The sequence below is a fragment of the Calidris pugnax genome, unplaced genomic scaffold (assembly GCF_001431845.1).
Source record: "Calidris pugnax isolate Ruff unplaced genomic scaffold, ASM143184v1 scaffold72, whole genome shotgun sequence".
In the NCBI taxonomy this organism is placed as follows: Eukaryota; Metazoa; Chordata; class Aves; order Charadriiformes; family Scolopacidae; genus Calidris; species Calidris pugnax.
The window spans coordinates 990,131-1,011,742 of NW_015090808.1; the positions used below are offsets into that span (position 1 = coordinate 990,131).

The 21,612-nt window shown below is 46.8% G+C and overlaps 2 protein-coding genes across 3 annotated transcripts in view; one reads left to right on the forward strand and one right to left on the reverse strand.

Annotated features, from left to right (window-relative positions):
- The window catches only part of LOC106885831 (alpha-fetoprotein-like), a 17,293-nt gene extending 16,695 nt beyond the window's left edge, over positions 1-598 (forward strand). Inside the window, exon 15 of the mRNA XM_014938335.1 lies at positions 21-598. Coding sequence (XP_014793821.1) covers positions 21-65 — 45 coding nt within the window. The 3' untranslated portion in view covers positions 66-598. The remainder of the gene's footprint in view (positions 1-20) is intronic.
- Positions 599-3,258: 2,660 nt separating this feature from the next.
- RASSF6 (Ras association (RalGDS/AF-6) domain family member 6) lies at positions 3,259-21,220 on the reverse strand. Of its 2 annotated transcripts, XM_014938383.1 has the most exons (12): positions 20,985-21,220; positions 18,841-19,032; positions 16,219-16,314; positions 10,987-11,065; positions 9,966-10,117; positions 8,013-8,104; positions 7,396-7,580; positions 6,948-7,049; positions 6,252-6,303; positions 5,691-5,809; positions 5,512-5,609; positions 3,259-4,319 (listed from the first exon to the last, which is right to left on the reverse strand). In XM_014938383.1, exons 3-12 carry the CDS (start codon positions 16,293-16,295, stop codon positions 4,244-4,246), a joined length of 1,032 nt encoding a protein of 343 aa, XP_014793869.1. In that variant the 5' UTR covers positions 16,296-16,314; positions 18,841-19,032; positions 20,985-21,220; the 3' UTR covers positions 3,259-4,243. The 2 variants fall into 2 exon arrangements, with proteins under 2 accessions (XP_014793869.1, XP_014793867.1); XM_014938381.1 differs by lacking the exon at positions 18,841-19,032 and having other exon boundaries at positions 20,985-21,219.
- Between the last annotated feature and the right edge of the window lie 392 nt (positions 21,221-21,612).

A 21,612-nucleotide genomic window follows, 5' to 3' on the forward strand; every position in this document is an offset into this window, starting at 1 on the left:
TTTTTTTTTTTTTTTTTCAGGGTCCAGAACTTATAAAAAGAAGTGAAAAACTGTTGTCGGCGTAAGGAGCTTGCCCAGGGTGTGGGAGGATACTGGCTGGCTGGAAGACACACACATCCACCAGCGAGGGTATCTGGGCTAAAACATTCCTCAAGTACAAAGACGTGATTTGTCACAGGGGAGAAAACAAACCTGTGGCTCTTTCCTCACCAATCTAAGGAAGTCCTGAGGGTTTGCACCGGCTGCGGTTCTGCCTCCATCCCGTCTGCTCCTGCGAACGAGGGAGAAGAGGTTTCTCCATAAAACACCAAATTCCCACACCAGATCCATCTGCTGAGCTGGGGAACTGCAAACCTGCTCCCAGCGCTCGGCTCAGGGAATCAAACCTGTTCCTCCCTTTCATTCGGACGGGGTGGAGACACGCAGGCAAACACCTCATTTCTGGATCCTATCACTTTGATTAAAAATTATCAAGGATACACAAAATTTAAACCAATTTAACTTAATGCCAGGTTAAGTCCAGAGAGGGGGTGCAGCACCTTAAAGAAATACGCTGAAAGAATAAGTCAAATGGATGAAAATTCAGGGTTTAGATGTTGCCACCATCTTATGTTATGGAATATTATTTTACCTGTACCAAATAGTCACAGATAATAAAAAAAAAAAAAGGTGTTTTAAATCTTAGGCTTACGAACCATGAATGCAAATGAGATCAAATTAAGAAAATCTGCCTGTAACCACTTACAAATTATTTTTAGATCACCAAATAATTATTTTTGCATTTTTATTGCACTGTCCTTGAAAGGCAACACACACACTCACTAACAGGGGCTGCTCTAGGGGAGTTGTAAAGTTACCTTGAAGCACAGAAAAAGATTATCTTGGGCATCCTGAAGAGGGTGAGAAAGAAGAAAAATGAGGAAAATGGGCTGGAAAGGGCAGAGCAGGAGCCGCTCACACCTGGGCAGCAGATGGGGGTTTAGAGAAAGCACTGGGAGGCAGCAAATTCATTCTCTGGGTTGTTTGACACAAAACCAGTTTTTGGCTTTTTACTTTCTTTTCACACTAAAAGGCATGTTAAAAATCACACGTCAAACCCAGTACTGAAATAAAGAAATGTTTTTTCTGGAAACCCTTGGCTCAAAGGAGGAGACCCCCAGGACCCCCATCCTTTCGGTGGCTGTACCTGCCAGCAGGTGCCCAGAGGTATTTGAAAATACCTTCACACCCAAACCAACGTCTCATGAAGCGCAAACCCAGCTGAAAGCACCACCAGCAGGGAGAAGGTTCCAGAGTCAGACTGAGGAGGTGTCCCACCGGGATCCATCCTGCACACACCACCAGGCAATACTTTCATTAAGGGCATAAATAATGAGGAGAAAACCCATTCATGGGGTCGGCGGCCGACAGCAAGGCAGACACACTGCTGGGAATCCCTCAGCAGCATTTCAAATGTCCAATTCATCTTGGCAAATGAGAGGAATAGCCTGGGAAAAGCCAGCTGCTTTCTGTGAGGATGAGTTTACCACAGGACACGGGTAGGATGGAGCAGCTGTGACATCTCGGTGCGGGAAAACTGCTCAGGAGGGAGCTGTGTGGAATAAAAATGCCGTTAGAACAAATCACACACCGACTGGGGGTCACCCAGGGTTTGCTGCTAATTAGAGTAACTTGGTGCTTGTGTATCAGGGGTATAAGCACAACAGCAGATACAAGAGGATAACGAGCTGTGTAATACTCAGAGCATGGTTTAGTTTCCCTCACCTCTGGAAAGGACTTTGCTGGAGAGTTAGGACAAGCCTTGGGTACAGCATGTTTCACTGAAAAAGAGAAAAACAGTAACAGTCAATGATCCACAGAACACAAAAAGGAAAGCTGAAACAGACTGGGGCTGCCTGGGTTAATGGGAAAGGGTGCCAGGACTCGGAAATCTCCTTATTCCAAACCAGACTCATCCCAGGGCAAACAGCAGCTGGTCAGTGCCCAGGAAGGGAGCAAAACACCAAGTGTCCATCTGGGAAAGGTGGGGAGGTGTGAGACACACACACACACACTCAACAGGCTTCACCCAGGAACACACGGTGTCCCCAACAGCAAGCCGAGGGCTGGGTGACCAGCCTGGGCCTCTCTCAGCACAGGGTTTCCTTAGGATTTGATGTTCTGATGAAGATCAGGCTTCTGGAATTTGGGGGTGCTTTGGGTTCTCAGCTTTGTATTTCTTAAATTCTGTGATGACTGTGGATTTTTCTCGGGGGCAGCCTGGCAAACACAGGCAAGGTCTGTAATTGCTGTCTTTACAGTTAACGGCTCCAAATTCCAAAGCAACTCTCCCTTTCCTCTGTCACCTCTGGTCTTCATCGCTGTGTTACCTCAAATATCCAGTAATGATTTGGAATAAATTCTTCTGCTATTCTTGTCTGTATTTCTCTGAAACAACTCATGTAAATGAGCACAGGATTCATGAAGCACCAACACCACGGCAGCCACAGCTCCATCTCAGCACCCTGAACCCCGGCAGACTCTGGTAACCTGGGCTATAGTCCATTGTTATTACCCAGCATCTTCTAGTCCCAGTTCAGCAGGACAAGTGAAACAAAAAGGCTTCAAGTATTTAACATCAGGTGGTGGCAAAAATGGCTCAATTTAGGAATTGTGTCCATACAGAGGATTAGGGAACCTGCTTGGAAGGACTTCCCTTTCCACGTGGTCCGTGCTTTGATTTCTCTTTCGGTCACAGACCAACTCTATTTCCTATTGCGGTGTTTCCACACTGCACCTCCACACAGCTACTCAAGCCTTTACAAAAGGGAACACGTAACAGAAACAGCCTGTTCTGGATAAGAACTCAAATACTTTTTCCTGGTTTGATGTGGCACAGGTGCCTTGGAGCAGGCAGAGCTCTTGCTGTTTCCTAATGAGCACAGACCAGATGAATGATTTTCTCCCCTGTGCTTCCCTCACCCATAATTGTTTGCCTGGGCAGGATTAGAACAGACTCTACATTAAAATAAACCCTTTGCCCCAACCACATCAGCACCAATTAAGCACATCAACCCTTCATTTTTAAGTTACCATCCCAATAAGATCATCTCAGGGAGCATAAAGTTTTTCGTATTTGATTTATTCCATGTGATTTCAGGCAATGTTTTCTACACATTGGTCTCCTCCCTCCCCCAGTGTTGATCTTGTGACCTGTGTGAGGCAAAGGCAGCCGAGACAGAACACAGGTACCACGTAAGGACTAATACAGGAGGGCAATTAGTTGTGCACAAGTTGGATTTTATTTACATCAGTACCATTTGAGCTTCAATATTCCGCAGGACTCAAGCAGACAGGACCCTACGGCTACTGGGCACTGGGCTGGGGCCACTGGGTGGGAAGGGCCAGCCTGACCCTGCCAGGGCTGTGACATCCCATCCCATCCCTCTCTGAACACTCCTCATTTCCCTCCACAAACAGGAACCACGGGAAACAACACCCAGTCATCTGCTCCAACAGCAGAACACGCTGAGGGGTCCCCCAGGACCCAACTCGAGAAGATGCAGCAGCATTTCCTGAGAGCTCTGACTCTGCAGTTTGGGAGGTATTTCAGAGAGAAACTCCCCCGTCAGTTTAAGAGCTGAGATGCTGTTAGGTGGGAGGGTTCCCTTTGATACTTTTCTAACTGTAGCTCAAAGCTGAAGCAAGTTTGGCATCGACCATTCCAGAGTCAATGGGACCTGGAGTCTCTCTTGCACAGGTATTTTTTTAAGATAAGGGAAAAGCCTAACTGCAATCTTAGATACATAAATACTTTTTGCCACTTATCTCTACTGAAAAGCTTCCTCCTAGTGTAATTCAACATTTCTCTAATAGAAGGAAAACCATACACTTAATTTTCATATTTTCTGTATGATTAACACATCGGTTATTGCAATAATTTTCTTATATGCCAGACTTTTGGCAATAGTTTTAGTAGGTTTTAAAGCCTTGTGCTTTTCACAGGTTTTTTCCCCTATCTTAAGTTTCAAGCCGGATCCAGCATCTCTCTTTTGGGGGATCCAGTGCCTCTTCTGAGGTGGTTCCCAGCTCGTATCCCAGGGCTGCAGAGCAGCGGGATGGGTTTCGGGTGTGTAATTATCACGAGAAACGTCAGCACGTGAACCCCCCCTGGGCTTCTCCTGCTCTCCAGTCCCGGCACGTCCTGCAAACATCCCGACTCCCCGTCGGCAGCGGCGCAGGGGGTGCTCGCAGGAGCCTGTTCTCAAACTGTGGTCTCTGTTTTCTTCACCGTTCGGCTGCGGAGGTGCTGGTGTATCAACTGCTTCTCCTTCCTGTACCTGAGGTGGAGAGAGAGAGAATGCGTTTGAGTAACACAGAATCCAGTAAAAATTGAACCAAATTCTACCGTGGTAGTTGAATGGCTGGAAAATCACAGAATCACAGAATCTTCTAGGTTGGAAGGGACCTTAAAGATCATCTTGTCCAACCGTCAACCCAACTGACAAAAACAGACACCCACACAACAAACAAGGAGCATCATCACTAAACCATACCTCCCAGCACTACAGCAACCTGTCTTTTGAACACCTCCAGGGATGGGGCCTCAACCTCCTCCCTGGGCAGCCCATTCCAATGGCTGAGAGCCCTTTCAGTGAAAAAATTTTTCCTAATATCCAGCCTGAACCTCCCCTGGCGCAACTTGAGGCCATTTCCTCTCGTCCTGTCGCCTGTGACTTGGGAGAAGAGACCGACCCCCACCTCTCTACACCCTCCTTTCAGGGAGTTGGAGAGAGCAATAAGGTCTCCCCTCAGCCTCCTCTTCTCCAGGCTGAATAACCCCAGTTCCCTCAGCCTCTCCTCATCAGACTTGTTCTCCAGACCCCTCACCATCTTTGTTGCCCTTCTTTGGACCCACTCCAGCACCTCGATGTCTTTTTTGTGGTAGGGAGCCCAAAATATGGACACAAATGTATTAACAGAAGCTTTTCTGATAGAAAGTGGTAATTGCTACCTGTTTTTTTCCTTTACATTTCCTGCCCACATCCATTGAGAGTGGTATCAGATGGTCATTTGGTAACAGACCTGCAGCTGGCACAGGCTCTCATGGCTTTTGGTCTCAGGACTCACTAATATGTTCACAAACAGCAGTGAGTTTTGAGCTTGTACCCGTCTGAGCATTTTGAGCCACTCTCAGATCTCGCACCATCTATCAGAGGTGAAGCTTTAAAGGGGCATTGAGAATTTGGCACCAATAAACGCGCTGCTCCCTAAGCAGTACCACAGTATGTGCCACATGTATACTCCCCCAAGGAGGGGGACCAGTCTGAGGCTCAGAAGACAAACAAAACAAACAGGAGTGACCCTGAGAGTCTGAATTTTCTGGAAAGATCCCCCCGTGTGCTTGTAGGCGGTATTTGCTCTGCATTCTTCAACAGCTACAGCTCCTCTGGGTGTGCAGGATACAGAAGGATTATAAATCCCACTCAGTCTCACTGAAGCAGCCAACCCACTCATTTTACTTCTATTTACCTGGCAACTGTCTGCTGGATCTCCTGCTCCTCCTCTTTGTTTATCCTGTGCAGAATTGACTCCAAAAAGGGAAGATGAAATTGGATATACTGGGCAACCTGTCAAAAAGACAAGTGTCCATCAGCGAGAACATTAACTGGGAAAAATACTGAATTGCTGATATTTGGTGATACACATACGTCACTGCTGATCTCTTCCACGTCCCTGTCCATCAGAAAGAACCTGGCAACCTTCTCAGAAGGCCCCTGCAAGAGCCTGTGCAGCAAGGGAATGTCTTCACTCCTCAGCTGCTTCTTCTCTGGGAGTGGAAAGAAATATGGTCAACAGAGCACACAACAGCACCTCCAGGTACCTCATGTGATCAGTAGTTGTTTTTCTGGACAAAGATCCTGTATTTGACTGATGGGCAACTATTAGATACCTCAACAAGTCTCTAAGGAGGATGTGGCACCTCACTTACACTGTGCCTTTTGAAAGAAATTGGTAGCTGCAACAGAAAAAAGTTGCAATTTCGGTGGCCAAGGGTGTGTTTGGGACATTGATCCCAGACCCATCAGCCTGACCACAGCGCCCCCGAAACAAAGCCTACTTTGTAATTTTCAAACATCATGAGATGTTTGATCAGAAGATGACACATCTCTAAGGGGTCTCCTGAAGAGCCACACTGAGCCCACGCTGTCCGAGGAGGAGGAACACCCACAATGAACCCCATCACTCCAAACGAAGGGGTCCCCACTCACCTCCGGAGGCGTGGATGATGTAAAGTGCAAATTCCTGTGGGCTGTTCTCGATCTGTTCAACACAAACAGAAAAGTCTGCTCAGACTGACAGAGTCAGTAGCATCAGAAGTAATTCTGCGATAGAGTCTCTGGACAAGTTAAACGGAGATTTATCAAAAGTGGTAGAAGCAGCGATGTAGAATAAAGATACTGGAGAAACACAGCAGCAACAGTAAATAGATTTCTGGCTGGGTATAATCACATTAATGCAGACTGTGCCAAAGAAACTCCATGAAAGAAAAAAAAAAGTGGTTTCAGACAATAAAGCACTGATCTCAAGGACTACTTTTAACCATGACTTTGTGGAGCTTCTTGTGTGCCTGGATCCAACAGACCCTGTGTCCCAACAGACCCCGTGTTCCAGCCCCTTTCACTCAGAGGGAATTCCCGTGTTTTAAGGAAAATACAGTTCCCGGTGCCTGTCACTAGAGGGAAGCCCGGCCACGTGCCTTCACCCAACATCCATTACCTGGGCTGGGAAATGCTGGAAGAGCAGCAGCATCACCTCTTCTAGACCTAAACAGCTCCGAGACACTTGTAAAATAAAACCAGCCTGTTCCTTAAAAATTGCCCGTTTTTTTTTTTTCATGCTCTATCCTATGTACCATCCCCTCCCAGGTATCTCCTTCACTTGCTTCTGCAAACTCGTGGTGTTACCTTAAACTTCCGCAGCAGTTGTTCTATCACTTGTCTCGTTCTCATCTGGCTGTTGATTCTTATTTTGGTTTCTGATCCATAAGCTGGAGTGAAAACTGATGTCTAGGAACAAGAATGGCAGGAAAAGGGCATGAGTGGGAGGTGTCCCTGCCCAGGGCAGGGCGCTGGAACTCGATGATCTTTAAGGTCCCTTCCAAATCTACAATTCTACGACTGCTGCACTCAGTGGCCGGGGCTCAGAGGGGTGCCATAAAGCAGAGGGTGTCCTCGGGAGTGCACCCCTGGGCAGGGCAGAGCCCAAGTCCTGGTGACACCAGCCCAGCCATGCAGGGGACAGCAGGGAGTCCCCCCCCTTGGCTAAGGGGGTGCAGGGGAGGCCAGAAGCTCGCTGGACATTTTCATCTGCCCCAGCACCCAACCTCAGGTGAGGAAACACAGACATTGGTACCTCATAGTTGTAGAAGTGGCCATTAATTGAAAACCTGTGAGTTTCCACTTCTGTCCTCGCTATCATGGGTGGCCTGGTCCTCTTTGGCACGGCCGCAGCGTGGCTGGTGGCCCCAGGCAGGGTGGCACAGTCACATTCCTGATTGCTCTTGGGCTTCAGAGTGCAGCTTTCATAACAGGAATAACCTGGACAAAAGGGAACCACATCAGTGTGGGGCACAGCTCTTCCCTCACAGCCAGCACCCCCATTGGGAGAAGATTCTTGGTGCAGGGATTTATATATATTTATAATTTTTAAACTATTTTTTGCATGGGAGGAGTGGGAGAGGAGAGGGCACAGGCGTGCGGTGAAGAGCTGTGGTGTCTGCAGTGGCCACCATTTGCTCTTCTGTTTGCTTCTTGGGAAGGATTCCTTGGTGAAAGCACAACTGGTTGAAAAATTCATCTGCAGAGCAGTGTTTTCCCCAACCAGCGATGCATCAGCGTTTCAGCAGCGTGTGATACAGGAGACACAAAAAGATTTCCCTTTCCTGGCAGGGAAGGGCTAACGCGTTAAATTGCTTTTGCACAGTCTCAGAGCCAAGAACTTTTAGGAAACAGAAAAGCACCGGCACTAACCTTTCTCAAGGTCTGGCTTTTCTTCAGTGGATTTCAGTGTCTCCCCACTAATATGATATAGGTCATCAAACTCTCCCCAGCGCGTCATTCCCCTGAAACACCAAATGTATATTTACCATCGATTACTCCTCATTCGCTCAGTGATTTCAGTTAATCCTAAAGCCAGGCTCCATGTAACACATTCCTAGCCCTGCTCGAGACTCACCAGGACATGACTACAGACTTCACTGTGGTGTGTGAAGCCACTAATTTCAGTTTATGTCATAATGAAATCAGTAGATGTGGTGTGACTAGGGATCCCAAATGGAACACAATCCTATTTAGGGCCTGTTGAACATCCACCGTGATGTCCCCTAAATAATTTGCAGTGGTTTTGTATCTGTTTGATAGCAATGCCCTGGATTAATCACGGGGGCACAGGCGTGCAGAACACACACACACTGTGGTTGAAGCAGCCACAGGACACACCGTGTCTGTTACAAAGATAGGACACAAAGGATTAAATTCCCACAGCATCCCCTCGTGCCACCCAAACCAGTTCTGTACGAGAGCAGGGGATTCAGTCCAGCCTCTTTTAAAACCCAACTTTCCTTATGCCAATATTTCCCTGTTTCACTGCATAAACTCTCTAGCAGAAAGCCTTTGGCCAGTTACTGCTCTGACTGAGAATAAACCAATTGGTGGGAAAATATTAAGAATTTTTTCCCCATATGAATTCAAACCAATATTCAAGCAACTCCAGTGAACGTGCCGAGCGATGCCCTGGTTGTGCTCCGTGCATTTAAGGAGTTCATTTAAGCTCAGGCAGGGAGGCTGCTCCACATACCTCACAGCGTGTCGGGGCAGCTCCATGCCGCTCTGATCGTGAATTAATATTTACTTTAAGATTCAGATCTCCACCAGTCATAAGTTTTTGTAAGAAACAAAAGGCAAAGCACAACTTTAGCTGCCAGACCGGACCCTCCCTGCCGGCCACATGCACCCTGGACCAGGACCTGGTCGAGGGGGAGAGGGAACAAGAATTGCCACAGACTCCAGTTCTTTGCTGGGTTGTCCTGTCAGGTTCCAGCCCTTAATTTCAACAGCAGGAGACAGGGAGGAAGACTGACTTCACTGGAGCTCCACAGCTGCAGTGGTGGTAGAATTAAATCAACAACTCACACGCGTACCACAGACAATGAATAATTAAGAACACGAGCTCTGAAATACAGAATTTAGTGTGGGGTCATTCAGGGTGAACATTCACCCCTGGTATTACACATCACTCAGCCTCAGCTCCTCAGATACAATTCCAAATTCAAAACAGCAAGAAGAAAAATACTCCCAATAATGTACATCAGTCTTTAAAGAGGTGGCCAACCTCGCAGGAGTCCGAGCGGCACGAGGGACTGATGGGAGATGTCCCAGGCAGCAGCCCTAAGGAGCAGCTGATCTCTCCCTATTTCTAAGGGGTTTTAACATTAGATCTCGTGTGGACAAACCCAGAATTCATTCCCTGGCTCTAACCCTGCCTGGAGAGCAATGGGGTCTCATCTGGGGTACCCAGGAAGGTACCATACCACAGACAATCACTTAGCACTGACCTACCAGCTTTTTGCTTCACGATGGAGAACGTGTACCCACACAAGGTCTTTCGGGGGCTACCACCATTATTAGGTGAATAGACACAGACAGGAGGGCTGTATGTTTGATATGTATACATTTCTATACATACAGACAAGAACAGCCTCCTCTACCTTCTCAACTGCTCTCCAGCTGAAAGCCAGACAAAGATGCTACCACGACTCATCTTTCTGCCCAGCAGAAGCTGTTGAAAGACCACACCACTGGGCAAGGGACCACCACAGCCTCCGGGGAGCCTGGGATCACCAGGCAGCCATGGCCACCACAGCCACCTACCCAGACTGTCCCGACACACCAGCTGCCTCCTCCTTACAGAAGTCAGTACATTACCTTTTGCCAGGGAACAACCCCACATTCTCTGTGGACTTCAGGGTTACGAAAGAGGGTATCTGCTTCTCATCATGAATTTTCAGTCGGATAGGGTGTCGGACTCCCCAAAATATTGACAAGATTCCTTCAATAAATGGTTTGCTTCCTTCTCGCTGGAGGGGAAAAATAGGAATAAGGAATGCTGCATAGTAATTGAGTAATTATAATAAATTTCCCCTCAAAGCAGCAGGAATACATTGAAATCACCAAGGCTGACACAGCCCTGGAACATGTCACCTAGAGAGGCTGTGTCATTCCCACATTTAAGATATTTCCAGGACAGGTAGCCAAAGCTGCACCTGACCTGCTCTTGTGTCAGCATTAGCCTGACTTTGACCAGGAGGTTTTCCAAGCAACAGACTCATAATTCCATACAATTCCAAGTCAAATCCTATTTATTCTACTTGGATGAACAGCTCTCCCGAAACCAGGGCGCGAAGAAGTGCTAACAGGGAAGGACAACTGGTGGTGAAGGAGGAAGCAGCAGTTAATGGTCCGTGTTTGCACAGGGAGCTGCATCAGTCCCTGTTCTGCTGACACACAACTGTCACTGCCGGGTGGGCTGGGACAGAGGAGAGAGCACTGCCCAGAACTGTTCTGATGTCCTCTTGGGTCTTGGTACAAGTGAAATAACAGAAAGGCAGCTCGTGGAGAAGCGAGTTGAGAGCTCTAAAGCAGGGGCTCTGGTAGGAGAGACATGGTTCATCCTGGTCTCCAAGAGGATGTGTTCCCAGGGCCAGGCTTACAAGCATTTTCTCTGCACTGAAGGGTCACACCTGAGCAGAGAGCAGCCATCTCTCCTCCTCATGGCATCTGACTCCAGAACTTGCTGTGGTTTGTATTCCAGTGACATATTCCACCTAACACACCAACAGGGAGCAGGCGTCCCACACTGCTCACTCCAGCCACATTAATCATCACCCATTAGCACTTTTCCTACTGTCACACTGTGCTTTTTGAGTTAGTTTCACACTATCCTTACCTGATTATGCGACAGCTGCAGATTTTCTTGATCAGAATAGTAAGAGTTGTAAGTCTTCAGAAGAGAACTGAGCTGCTCTCTAGAATGAAAGATGACAAGGAAAAGAATCACTGTTAAACATCTCTATTGCTGTAGAGCCCAGGTGCTCAGTGGCAGGGCGACAGCCCGTGTCTGTGTGCAGGTTTGCTAATGATTAATACATCATTTTCCAGGAGGAAAAATTCTGCCAGGATACCGGGTTGCTTCTAAGTTGCTTCTGCAAAGACGTGATAGACAGAGGAAATTAATTAGTCATGGTCCGATGTGACGTTAATAACGCTGCCCCAGAATAACTCGTACTTTGGACTTGTGTTGCAGGCAGGAGGGGGAAGCAAACAGGAACAACCCTCCCGTGCACAGCGCTGCAGATTGCTCTGGTGAGGTTACACTTTGCTTCCCCTGCATGATGGGATCCACTGGGTTCTTAGATTTTCTCAGATTTCTTCTTATATCAAAATACCTATAGTACATCTAGACACAACATTTAAGTTTCTTTCTGCTGGAAACACAAAAGCTTCACACTAAGTCTCTGCTCGGAGGAGACAGGATGGAGAAGAAGAGAACCCCTGCCAACAAGCAGGGGCTGTAAACCTGCCCTTCACCTTGGATCTCAAACAGAAATTCATGATGCAGTTAAAAAAAAAGCAGCATAACATTCTGCTTTGAATTCGCTGCATTGAGGCAGGAAGGCTATGTGGGGCACACTGCTGCTAAGGATGTTTAAAACTTAATTATTAAGAACCACCATTGGACATAATTATACCCGTCTCCATCCTTGCTAAACTCACAATGCTGCAGGAGAAGAGGGTTTCAGAGAACATCTCAAATTTGATGGCATTTCAAAAATAACCAAATTCAAGGCCAAAGTCACCACCTTCTCCCTTCAGCAACTTTGTCTGGGAAGAAAGAACTTCAGCTACTGGATTTTAACTATGTGATTTCCAAACCTCCTGGGAAATGTCAGCAGAGGTTGAGCCACTCATCATCCTGAGCAGCCGAGGCAGCCCTCCTGCAGCAGCCCAGGAGGGTTAAAGCCACCCAGGTGAGACAAGGCCATCTCTCCACCAACATCCCCTGCGAATGGGCAGCGATATGTGGCATGAACCCCAGAGACAAAAAGCAAGTTGGAGCTCAGGCTAAAGAGGACCAAAAAGAGACAGAATTAAGTGAAATGTATTTCAGGAACATCAGGAGCGAAACCTTCCTCTGCACAGCAATTAAACAGCAAAGATTATTTAGACTGTCATTCAAGAAAGCCATTTCCCCCAGCAGAGGTAATTAAGCACGGGGAACAATTGCATGGAAACGCACAAGCTCTTCCTCCCAGACAACCTTTAAACCAACTGAGCTGACTGTCAAGACGGGTTAATGTATGGTCTTGCAGCCCTGAGTGAAGACACCAAGTTTGTTTCCAAACAGTGTCTATTATTTCCATGTTTGTGTCTCATATAGATGCTATAACAGCCGAACCCCAGGCAACACACACAGCACTTGCAAACTCTTCTCACAGTCAGTTCCACAGAGACCCACTGAAACCATCCATGGCCAGTGTACCATCAGAAGTACTGTAAAAACTACACCAATTTAAGGAAAAAAAACCCCAAAACCAAAAAATAACACCCTACCCCAAATGCAGGAATTGAATTCTAGGACCGTCACTGAAAAAACAAGTCACACAGAGGAATAACGCCCAGTAGGAATCACATTTTACTATTCCAACAGTCAGAGTTCACCAAGATGATGACAGAAATAATGACAGAGGTGTGGGAATAGCTGGACCAAGAGCGTACAGAGAGTATTACACACCACCTGGGGAGAGGAGCTTCACAGTGCAGCTTGGGGCATGGGAAACACCACCAGGAACAGTCACAGCAGAACTTTTAACAGTTGTGTCACAAGACAGCCACGTCCCAGAATGCGAGGACACTATCAATGGTGACAGTGGCAGCCTTATCAGAGATGACAAGCCTAGGAGTGATCTCTCCCTGAGATTGGGATCAGCTTGTCACTCACTGCAGAGCAGCTCTGGAGGGCATCTTCAGGGGTGAGGTGAGTATTATTTCAGAGCATCTCTCTGATCAGACTGTGACTGTTCAAAAGGCTGCACAGCCAACTCTGTAAACTTAAATAAAGAAGTCAGTGCTGCTCCAAGGGAGCAGGGAACATGTGTGTATAGATATATATATCTCTATATGCTGTACACAGAGTGTGCAAGTGGAAATCTTCAGAACTCAGCCACGTCCTGTTCCCGTGGTGAGAAGGGAAAAGATTTACTCAGCAGGTAATGTCAGGACAAGGGCTGCACCCTCTAAACTCCACAAGGTTAATGGCATTCCCTTCTAAAACTCTGCATGTAAATTATTTACTTTGTTAACTTACTGCAACTCCCCACCAAAATATCTTAAAGTGGCTTTACCAACAAAGCACTGGGGTCCAAAGCAGCGTTTTCAACATTTGCTTCAACTCGCTTTGCTCTTGAATCCTAGTAACACAGGCAGGGAAAGCCTTTCCTTCCACTGCACTGGAACAGCTCATTACAGGTCCTTGCCATCCCACGAGCTATCAGGAACTGTATATTTAGGTCATCCCACTAAAAGGGAAAGTCCTAATAGACTTAGATATGAATCACGTACAAATGAAATTTTGATGGTGCTGGCTAAAGGTAAACAAGATTAAGCACGTTTTGGCTGAATGCAGATGCAGTATGAGATTAAGGTGCAAGGAGGAGACCGGTGTTTGGTTTGACAGACCTTGCAACAGACCTGCTGATCCTGCTTGTGAGGGGCTTCAAAAAGAAGTCCTTTGATATTTTGCAGCCCGATACCTTTGGCAATCATTTTATTGACCACTGTTATTTCACAAGGTTTTTCCAGGTAGAAAGTAGGGGAGATCAGTTCCCTGAAGAGATTAGGAATATGTAAAGACTTGGGTCAGACTCCGAGGCTCATCTATTACTCCCAGTCCACGTTGGCTGCAAAGGCAAATAAAAATCACAGGCTAAAAGCACTAAGTGATGTGGGAAGGGTGATCTCTGAGGCAGATTACGTTTCTCAGAGTGAGCTGTGAAGATTTTAACTTAGTTTTTTGCTTTGTCCAGGAAAACTTCCCATTAACTTCCACAGGAGTTTGCACAAATAAATGTTTGGGGCTTTAGTCTTGCATTAGTCCAACCAACGGTGAGGAACCACACAAGCCATTAGAAAAGCCCCGAGGGAGAGATTTAACAGCAGCTCTCCCTGATTTGTCCTTATGTAGTGGAGAGACATTAGGAAAAAAAAAAAATCTTTCTTCCTTTAGCCCCAGAAAGGAGAAACACATGCACCAACAGTTTCATGTCACATCTCCACTAGGAAGGCCCAAAGACTGCCCCAACCAGGGGCTGACGGTCACCTCTTCAACTACATTGCCAGAAAAACAGTGAGTGGCTCTGTTGTGCTGGGAGACTGTTCCTCACAGCCCAGCTTTGTGACAACAGCCAAAAGCAGCCCTTTGTGGATGCCAAAGCCAAGGAACTGGTAGAACAACTTAGAGACAAACCCCAAAAAGGCAGCATTTACTGCAGATTCACCACTTTCCTCATTAACAAAGGCAGGATACCAGGAGCTGCGAGGCCAAGCGGCCCCATGGTAAACCACAACAAAGCCCAGAGAGTGTTCTCTTGAAACACTGACCCAGGACAATTCACCTGTGTCCTCTCTCCTCTCCCCAGCCCTACACGTTCATCCACAGCAGTTATGCTTAAAGATGCAATATTCACCCAGCCAAATAATCCCACACACTTGGGTCAGCCTTTTGATCCAGCCATTGTGCAATTACCCGGCAGCAGCTCGCCTCGTCAGCAGGATCTGCATGACACAGCTGGAAGAGGAGTAATGCAACAGCAGATCCAAGGTGTAGATGCAGGACGATAGTCTGGAAATTGCATTGGAAGCAAGCTCCAGCGCATGCGGAATGTGTTAGGGATCCTAAAAACACTTATTCGGGGTTTTTTGCAAGGCAAAAAACTGGAACAGTACTTTAAACCGTGACTCTTGACACAGAAGGGTCTCAACCAGGATCCCCATTTCACCACTTGAAAAGGCCAATACATAGAGGAATAAAAACCCAGAGAGGTTGGTGTGGAACAGTACTTTAAACTGTGACTCCGACACAGAAGGGTCTCAACCAGGATCTCCATTTCACCACTTGAAGAGGCCAATCCATAGAGGAATAAAAACCCAGAGAGGTTGGTTCACCTGAAACATTTCCAAACGCTGTTGTGTGCCAGGGATATGAAAATTCACACAGAAGCACTATGTCCGAAATCAGTGGCAGTATAAAGGGAACAACTCTTCAGGGGAGGGGTGCTTTTATTGCCCGTGTGCTTTGGGCAAAGCTCTGACACCCTTCCTTAAAAAGGGAGAGATCACCAGCTCTGTTCACAGAACACGTGAAAGTATTGGGATTCAGATGCAAACACCTACGGCAGCATGAGAGATTCTACCACGGGCCCCATCACTCATTTACAGTGAGCTCCTTCCCACAGGAACAGCAAGAGGGATGGAAATGAAGTGAGAAAAGAGCCCCCTCTTCCAGCTCCCGTGCTCCAGTCAACAAGGGAAAAATCAGTCCCCTAAAAAGGGGATGGAGCTCGACGCCTGGAGGCTCAGGGTTTACAGGAGCACTAGGAAAAACTCCTACCAGCCAGGTCTGACCACGGAAAAGCATCCCAAGAAATACAGTTTGAGTGCAATTCCAAGGTTTTTTACAAGTAGGTTAGAGAACCACTTCCACTGGCCACAGAGCAGGGCTGGCAGCCTGATGGGTCTCTGCAAAGAAACCTGTGGTCTGGGACCACAGACCAGAGCCCACACCTCAGCCAGGGGAGCTCGGGTTAAGCACTGGAACCCGTGTTCAATTCCAACAGATTTCAAAGACAGGAAGCTCTTCTTCCCTAATTTGGAGTTTTATTTCAATATCCTCTAAAAGTGCTGCTCTACCTAATGAACTAATCCACAGACCAAAGGGTTTAACGCTCTGCTCTTTGAAATCCACACAAACGGCAACTTTGTTCTGGGCACATTTGGCAGAAAGCAAGTTGTAGGAACTGCTGCTGCTACAGGCACAGCTCTCCACAAGATCCCCTGGTAATGAATAAATATGGACTAACTTGGAAAAAAGTAATTAAAATATATATAGATTTTAATAATTTACCTGGTTATGAACTTCTCCTCGTTGATGGAAACAGAAACAGAAGGCAGATGCTGTGCTTTCATAGTCACTTTCTTCATTTATTCCGAAGAGATCAATCTAAACAAAAGGTTAAAAAAATAATTATATCCACACTAATTCCCCTAAGAATGACTAAATAGCAAACACAACACAGCTTCAGTTTGCCAGGTGAAACAGGCTCAGACACTCAAGCTAAGGGCTAACTCTACCATATTTTGAGTAGTTTGTACTACTCAATACCCAAATATTTCCCACTCCTACTAAAAAACCCGTCAGCCATTCCCAGCAATTATCTCCCAGTACCTTAAATCCTAAGTACTACATATACCAGGACTTTCCAAGCAGTTTTAGGACTACTCTACAACTCAACTCCATGATTATGCTTGACTTTTAGTAGACTGCAACTGCAACCCATTTACTGGTTAGGATTCATTTGTTAATTATGGATAGAGCATTGCCCAGGGTCACCAAAAACCAAGTGACTCAGCAAACCACCCTAAACCAGGTTCATAAAGCTAGACAAGAGAAGGAGAAGTGTTGATCACGGGCAGAGTCCTGCAGCCGAGATATTAAAGAGAGAAGAAGGCTATAATTAAAGTGATGTAGCAATATAATTTACAGATCACCATGTAGCGATTCCAGCACGTTATGCAGGCAACAAGCCAGACCCATGAGACTCCGACAATGCGTTCTTCAATCAGCTTAATTATGGAGTCTTGGCTGCTTCCATTCCCCCTCAGGTACTAGAGGAAAAGGCAGACTGAGGAAAGTAAGTGCAGAGACTTGAGATTGTTTTTCCAGCGCAGAGTCTGTTGTCAATCTCAGCCCAAGCGGCATCACACCGATGGGTGGGCAAAAATGAATCCCATGGAAAGCAGTAAAATCTCCAAAAAGTTGATTATTCCACTTTTACTTCGCTTACTTGGGCACGATGACTGAAGAATTTGCCTAACATGGACTTGATGCCCATCCTCCCTTACCCCAGGAGATTGACTCGACTCTGGTTTCAGACTGCACAGGACAGAGCCTACTGAACGATATCTGAAAAGCAGTTTATTGCCCACAGTACTAACAACAAGCAGCCTCCAGAAAATCAATTTAGGAAAGACATTCAGGCTTGAAAAGACTGCAGCTAGCTAAAGAGCAAGTGCTTAGCTCTACACTAACGGTCCCTCTCTACTGAGATTCCTTTTTTAGCAGAAGTTACATAAAGTTTCCATAGTCATAGACAAATGACTTCTAAAAAAATATACGTGGACAAATGACAAGTTTTACATAAAAATACACCCTCTTCAACCTGCAAAGCACAGAGGAACTTATTTCACAGCCTCTGGAAGCAGAGTGCAGCACCACAACAAGCTGTAGGTGGGCAGCTGGGGTTTCTAACAGTGCTCGCTGCAAACGGCAGGAGGGATCCCAATGCCCCTTGTCCTTTGGGTGACATCCATCGAGGCAAAAACATCCCCAAAAACCAAATGAGGGACTTCTGTGTGGACATGAGTTTGTATGGAAGGAGGAGATCGCTGTACGCCCGTGCAATAGTGGTGTTTCTTTGCCTCTGAGCGCAGTAACCATTGGCCACACCTTGAAATCTGCTTTTATGTGATTTACTAATACCTCCGACTGACTCTGCCTATGCCAATGGTATTGCAAAACAATTTTAGAAGACGCAGAGGAGTTTATGTACGTTGGCACCCGAACAACTGGATGTACAGTTGCGCTTCCTCCCATCTGTCAGGAAACAACACGTCGAGGAGCGCAGGGCGCCAAGTCACCGCTGCTGAACGGAGAGCAGCCACTCCAGCAAGATCCAGCCCCGCTTCGCTGCTCAGGGATGTGTTCTTTCCAATAGAATATGACCTTAAAACAATTCACGCGAGAGAAACAGCTGATCTCTACAGGTTTGGAGCCACGATCTTTACGCAAAAAGAGAAGATTATCGCTGGGCGACCCGTTGTGTTACACAGTCAATGGCTCTTACCAAATTATTTGCCTTAAAAGTCCTTGAGTGTATCTCAAATCATTAAAGTGCTGCCAAGGAAGCAAACTGGGAGGGCAGTTGGTGATGGGAACAACTCTTCACCTGCGCCTCCCCCGTTTCTCTCCCTCGCTGCCCCGATAGCCGGGACAAAGACTGGCCTGTTCTCCCGTCGCTGGGGCAGAAGCACAAGAAAACCACTGGTTACAATTTTCCTCAGCGGTGGCCAGTCCTGCTTATCAGGCTGGTACAACACATTCCCACCCCCAGCTCTCCCCAGGGAAAACCACCCCTCCGTATCCTTCCCACAGGCGCATCTCAACTACATACCTCTTACAGACCTGATTTCCAGCAAACCCCCAAACCTGTGGGTTGGGACCCGGCAGTGACTTCCCCAGAACAATTATGTGACACCCCAAGTGACCCTGTGTTTACACTGGCGCTCCATAAACCCACAGAGCTGTCACACTTCCTACCACCTGCCAGCACTTTATCGCTCTCCGTGCCACTTCCTTGTAGCTCTTTTAAGGAAGCCAAGAGAAGTGTGGTTTTTCTATTGTTCCCTTTGGTTTGAACTAACATGTGCTAATTTCCCAGCTCGTCCAGCAGCACATGGCTGTGCCCACCTCTCCAAAGCCCTCTCCTGACTGGCTTGGCTTCAGGCAGGCTCTTCAGCATGACATCAAACAGGACTGGAACCACAACCTTCTCTCAGATGGGCAAGACCTTGGAAGTGGGACCTTAGCTGGGCTAACCTCCTGGTCCAAGACTTGACCAAGAAGAAACACAGGGGAAGACTGACTGAAGCCTAAAGTACTCTTGGAAGGAAAGAAAAGACACAGAAGGACAAGATCAGCATAAATCAGGAGTGGGGCAGACGCAAAATAAGCAACTCCAGAGGCAGCCTGGGAAGAGAGACCACTGCACAATCCCAAAGCTGTGAGAGACCAATGGCCATATCAGGGCACAAGGCAAATCTCACAGAGGCAGTGAACATTACTTTTCTCTAAGATTTATATCTTACCTGAAATGTTTGGTGTGTTTTGGGGCTGTTTTGGTGGGGGGGGTTTGTTGGTGGTTTTTTTTCCCCGCTTTGTTTTGTACAATGAAAAGTCCAAGTGTTAGTGGAGAGGCAGATGAGAGAACTCCATTTTATTAAGTAGAGTGATTTTTAAGTTACTTGCTTAATGGGACAGCGCGGGGAGAGGACAGAGGAGCAATGACAAAGCAAAGGTGAGAGCAAACAGCCAGGCAGCTTTTCACACCAGGATGAAAGACAGCCACTGCAGAGCAGGGCTGGGAGGAGAGGGATGCTCAGCATCCAGAGCTGAGCCAAGCAGGGGCAGCCAAGCAGCATTTCAATTTCTATATAACAGCCTGGACGTGCTTTTTGGCTATATATATTGGCTATTTATATATATTATATATATGTATTACATAAAGGCTATTTATACTATTAAGATGGGGACCAGGGAGTGAGCAGTGTGCTGTGCACAGCTCCTACCAAGAGTGAGAACTAAAACCCCAAACCTCCCCAGAGGTTTCCAGGTGTTTTGACACAGTGCTTCCCAAAGCTGTTCCGAAAACACAGCGACTCAGGATGGGGTGAAGCTTCTATATATTGGCTATTTATATATAACACAGCGACTCAGGATGGGGTGAAGCTTCTCTGTTTCTCTTACAGAAACCACAAGGCTCAGCCATCTATTAACTTACCTATCGACAACTCACACATCTAATAGTTCATACAGCACAAGGAGCTACAGCACAATAGTACATGTACCTGAGGCACTTGCTAAACTCAGGAGTGTCTGGCGTTTAGCAAAATTTTGGGCCATTATCTCCAACTATAAAAATGAGTTTAGGATTTATTCACATTCACAAGAAATTGAGGATCAGCAGAGTAATTTTACTAGTCTTTACCTAGTCACACACTGCAGTTATATGAGCTTTCGTGTTGGGTTTCTCTTTGGGTATCTTATTTGTGTTTTTTAAGTTAGATGTCCTACCACCAAAGCAAACAGCTAATCGGAAGAAAGTACTCACTGCAAACACTTGCATTTTCCCCACTGAAAACAAGGGGGCTTTTTTCTTTGTCTTGCACGATACCTCACAATTTATTTTTAAAACTGACTGCTACAGTTCAGAGCAAGAACAGCACTACTTGAATACAAAACACAGTGCAACCCCTCTGCTCAGGCAGGTCCAGAATGGGCTTGGATTTACCAAAACCAAAAGAAAGTTGGCATTTATCAGTGAATACAGCCCCTTAACTTCGTGAGTCACAAAGGAAGATACACAAGCTCCCTCCCTTCGCACAAACAACGACGGCAGAGTAGGGCTTGCACCAAATGTATTGCAAGCTCTAAGTAATCCATTATTACAGATAAAAGTTACTTTCTGTTTCAGGTGGCTTAGGAAAGACGGCTTTTACCCGCCAAAAAGCACAGACAAGGTCACCGACACAACCTATTAAATCACGCCGGCGCTGGATGAAGGGCAGTGGAGGGTTATGCCCATGGACACAGCGAGCAGCAGCACTATTATCTGTCCCTGGTAATCACAGCCCACTCAGGCAAAGCCACCTCCAGATTTAGCAACTTCTTCGATGAGAATTTTTGACTGAATATTTCTCCTTCCCTCCGGCACCCTAATTACCCGAAAGGAATTTGGCTGGAGCTGTGTGTGACCGGGAAAGACCTTCCTTCCCACTGACAGGGCAGGTTACAGGGCAAGCAGAGGAGCAGCTCCAGCTTCCCATCCCACTCACCTGGGCATCCGAGCGGAGACGGAGAGGCAGAGGAGGAGTTCCACGTCCCTTTCCCCCAGCCCTGGACAAGGCATGACAGCGTTGCGCCCGGCTGACAGCTACTCCTGCCACTTCATGGAGCCCACAGGACTGGTAATTACTGTTTTGCTTCAACTGGGAGTGCTGGAAAGCCAGGACACTCCCCGCAGCTCAGTGCATGTCGGGAATATTTACCTACCCACTTTCCTTCCTGGGAGCCAGCGGCTGACAGCAGCCCTCCCTTAGTCACGGTTACACCTACGGGGAGGCTCCGGTTAACACTTTAATCACTAACTTCATAACGAGAGGCAACCTGCTGACTCTTGGTAATTATTTGCTGACAGGACGCGCCCTGAAACATCCTGTGCTGAGAGCACTGTTAAGGCTTTAACCTCTTGTCTGTTTTCTAATCCATGGGATTAGGACATCTTTCCTTCTCCAGATGTTCAGCGGAATAACCAAGACATACCATCAGATGATGCCTAAATACAAAATACAAATATATGGATTTATAACATCATGACAAAATTCTGACAACACAACTCATTCTTTTCATCACATACAGCTGTATATTCAATTTCTTGCTTTACTGTCTAACAGCCTCATGAAT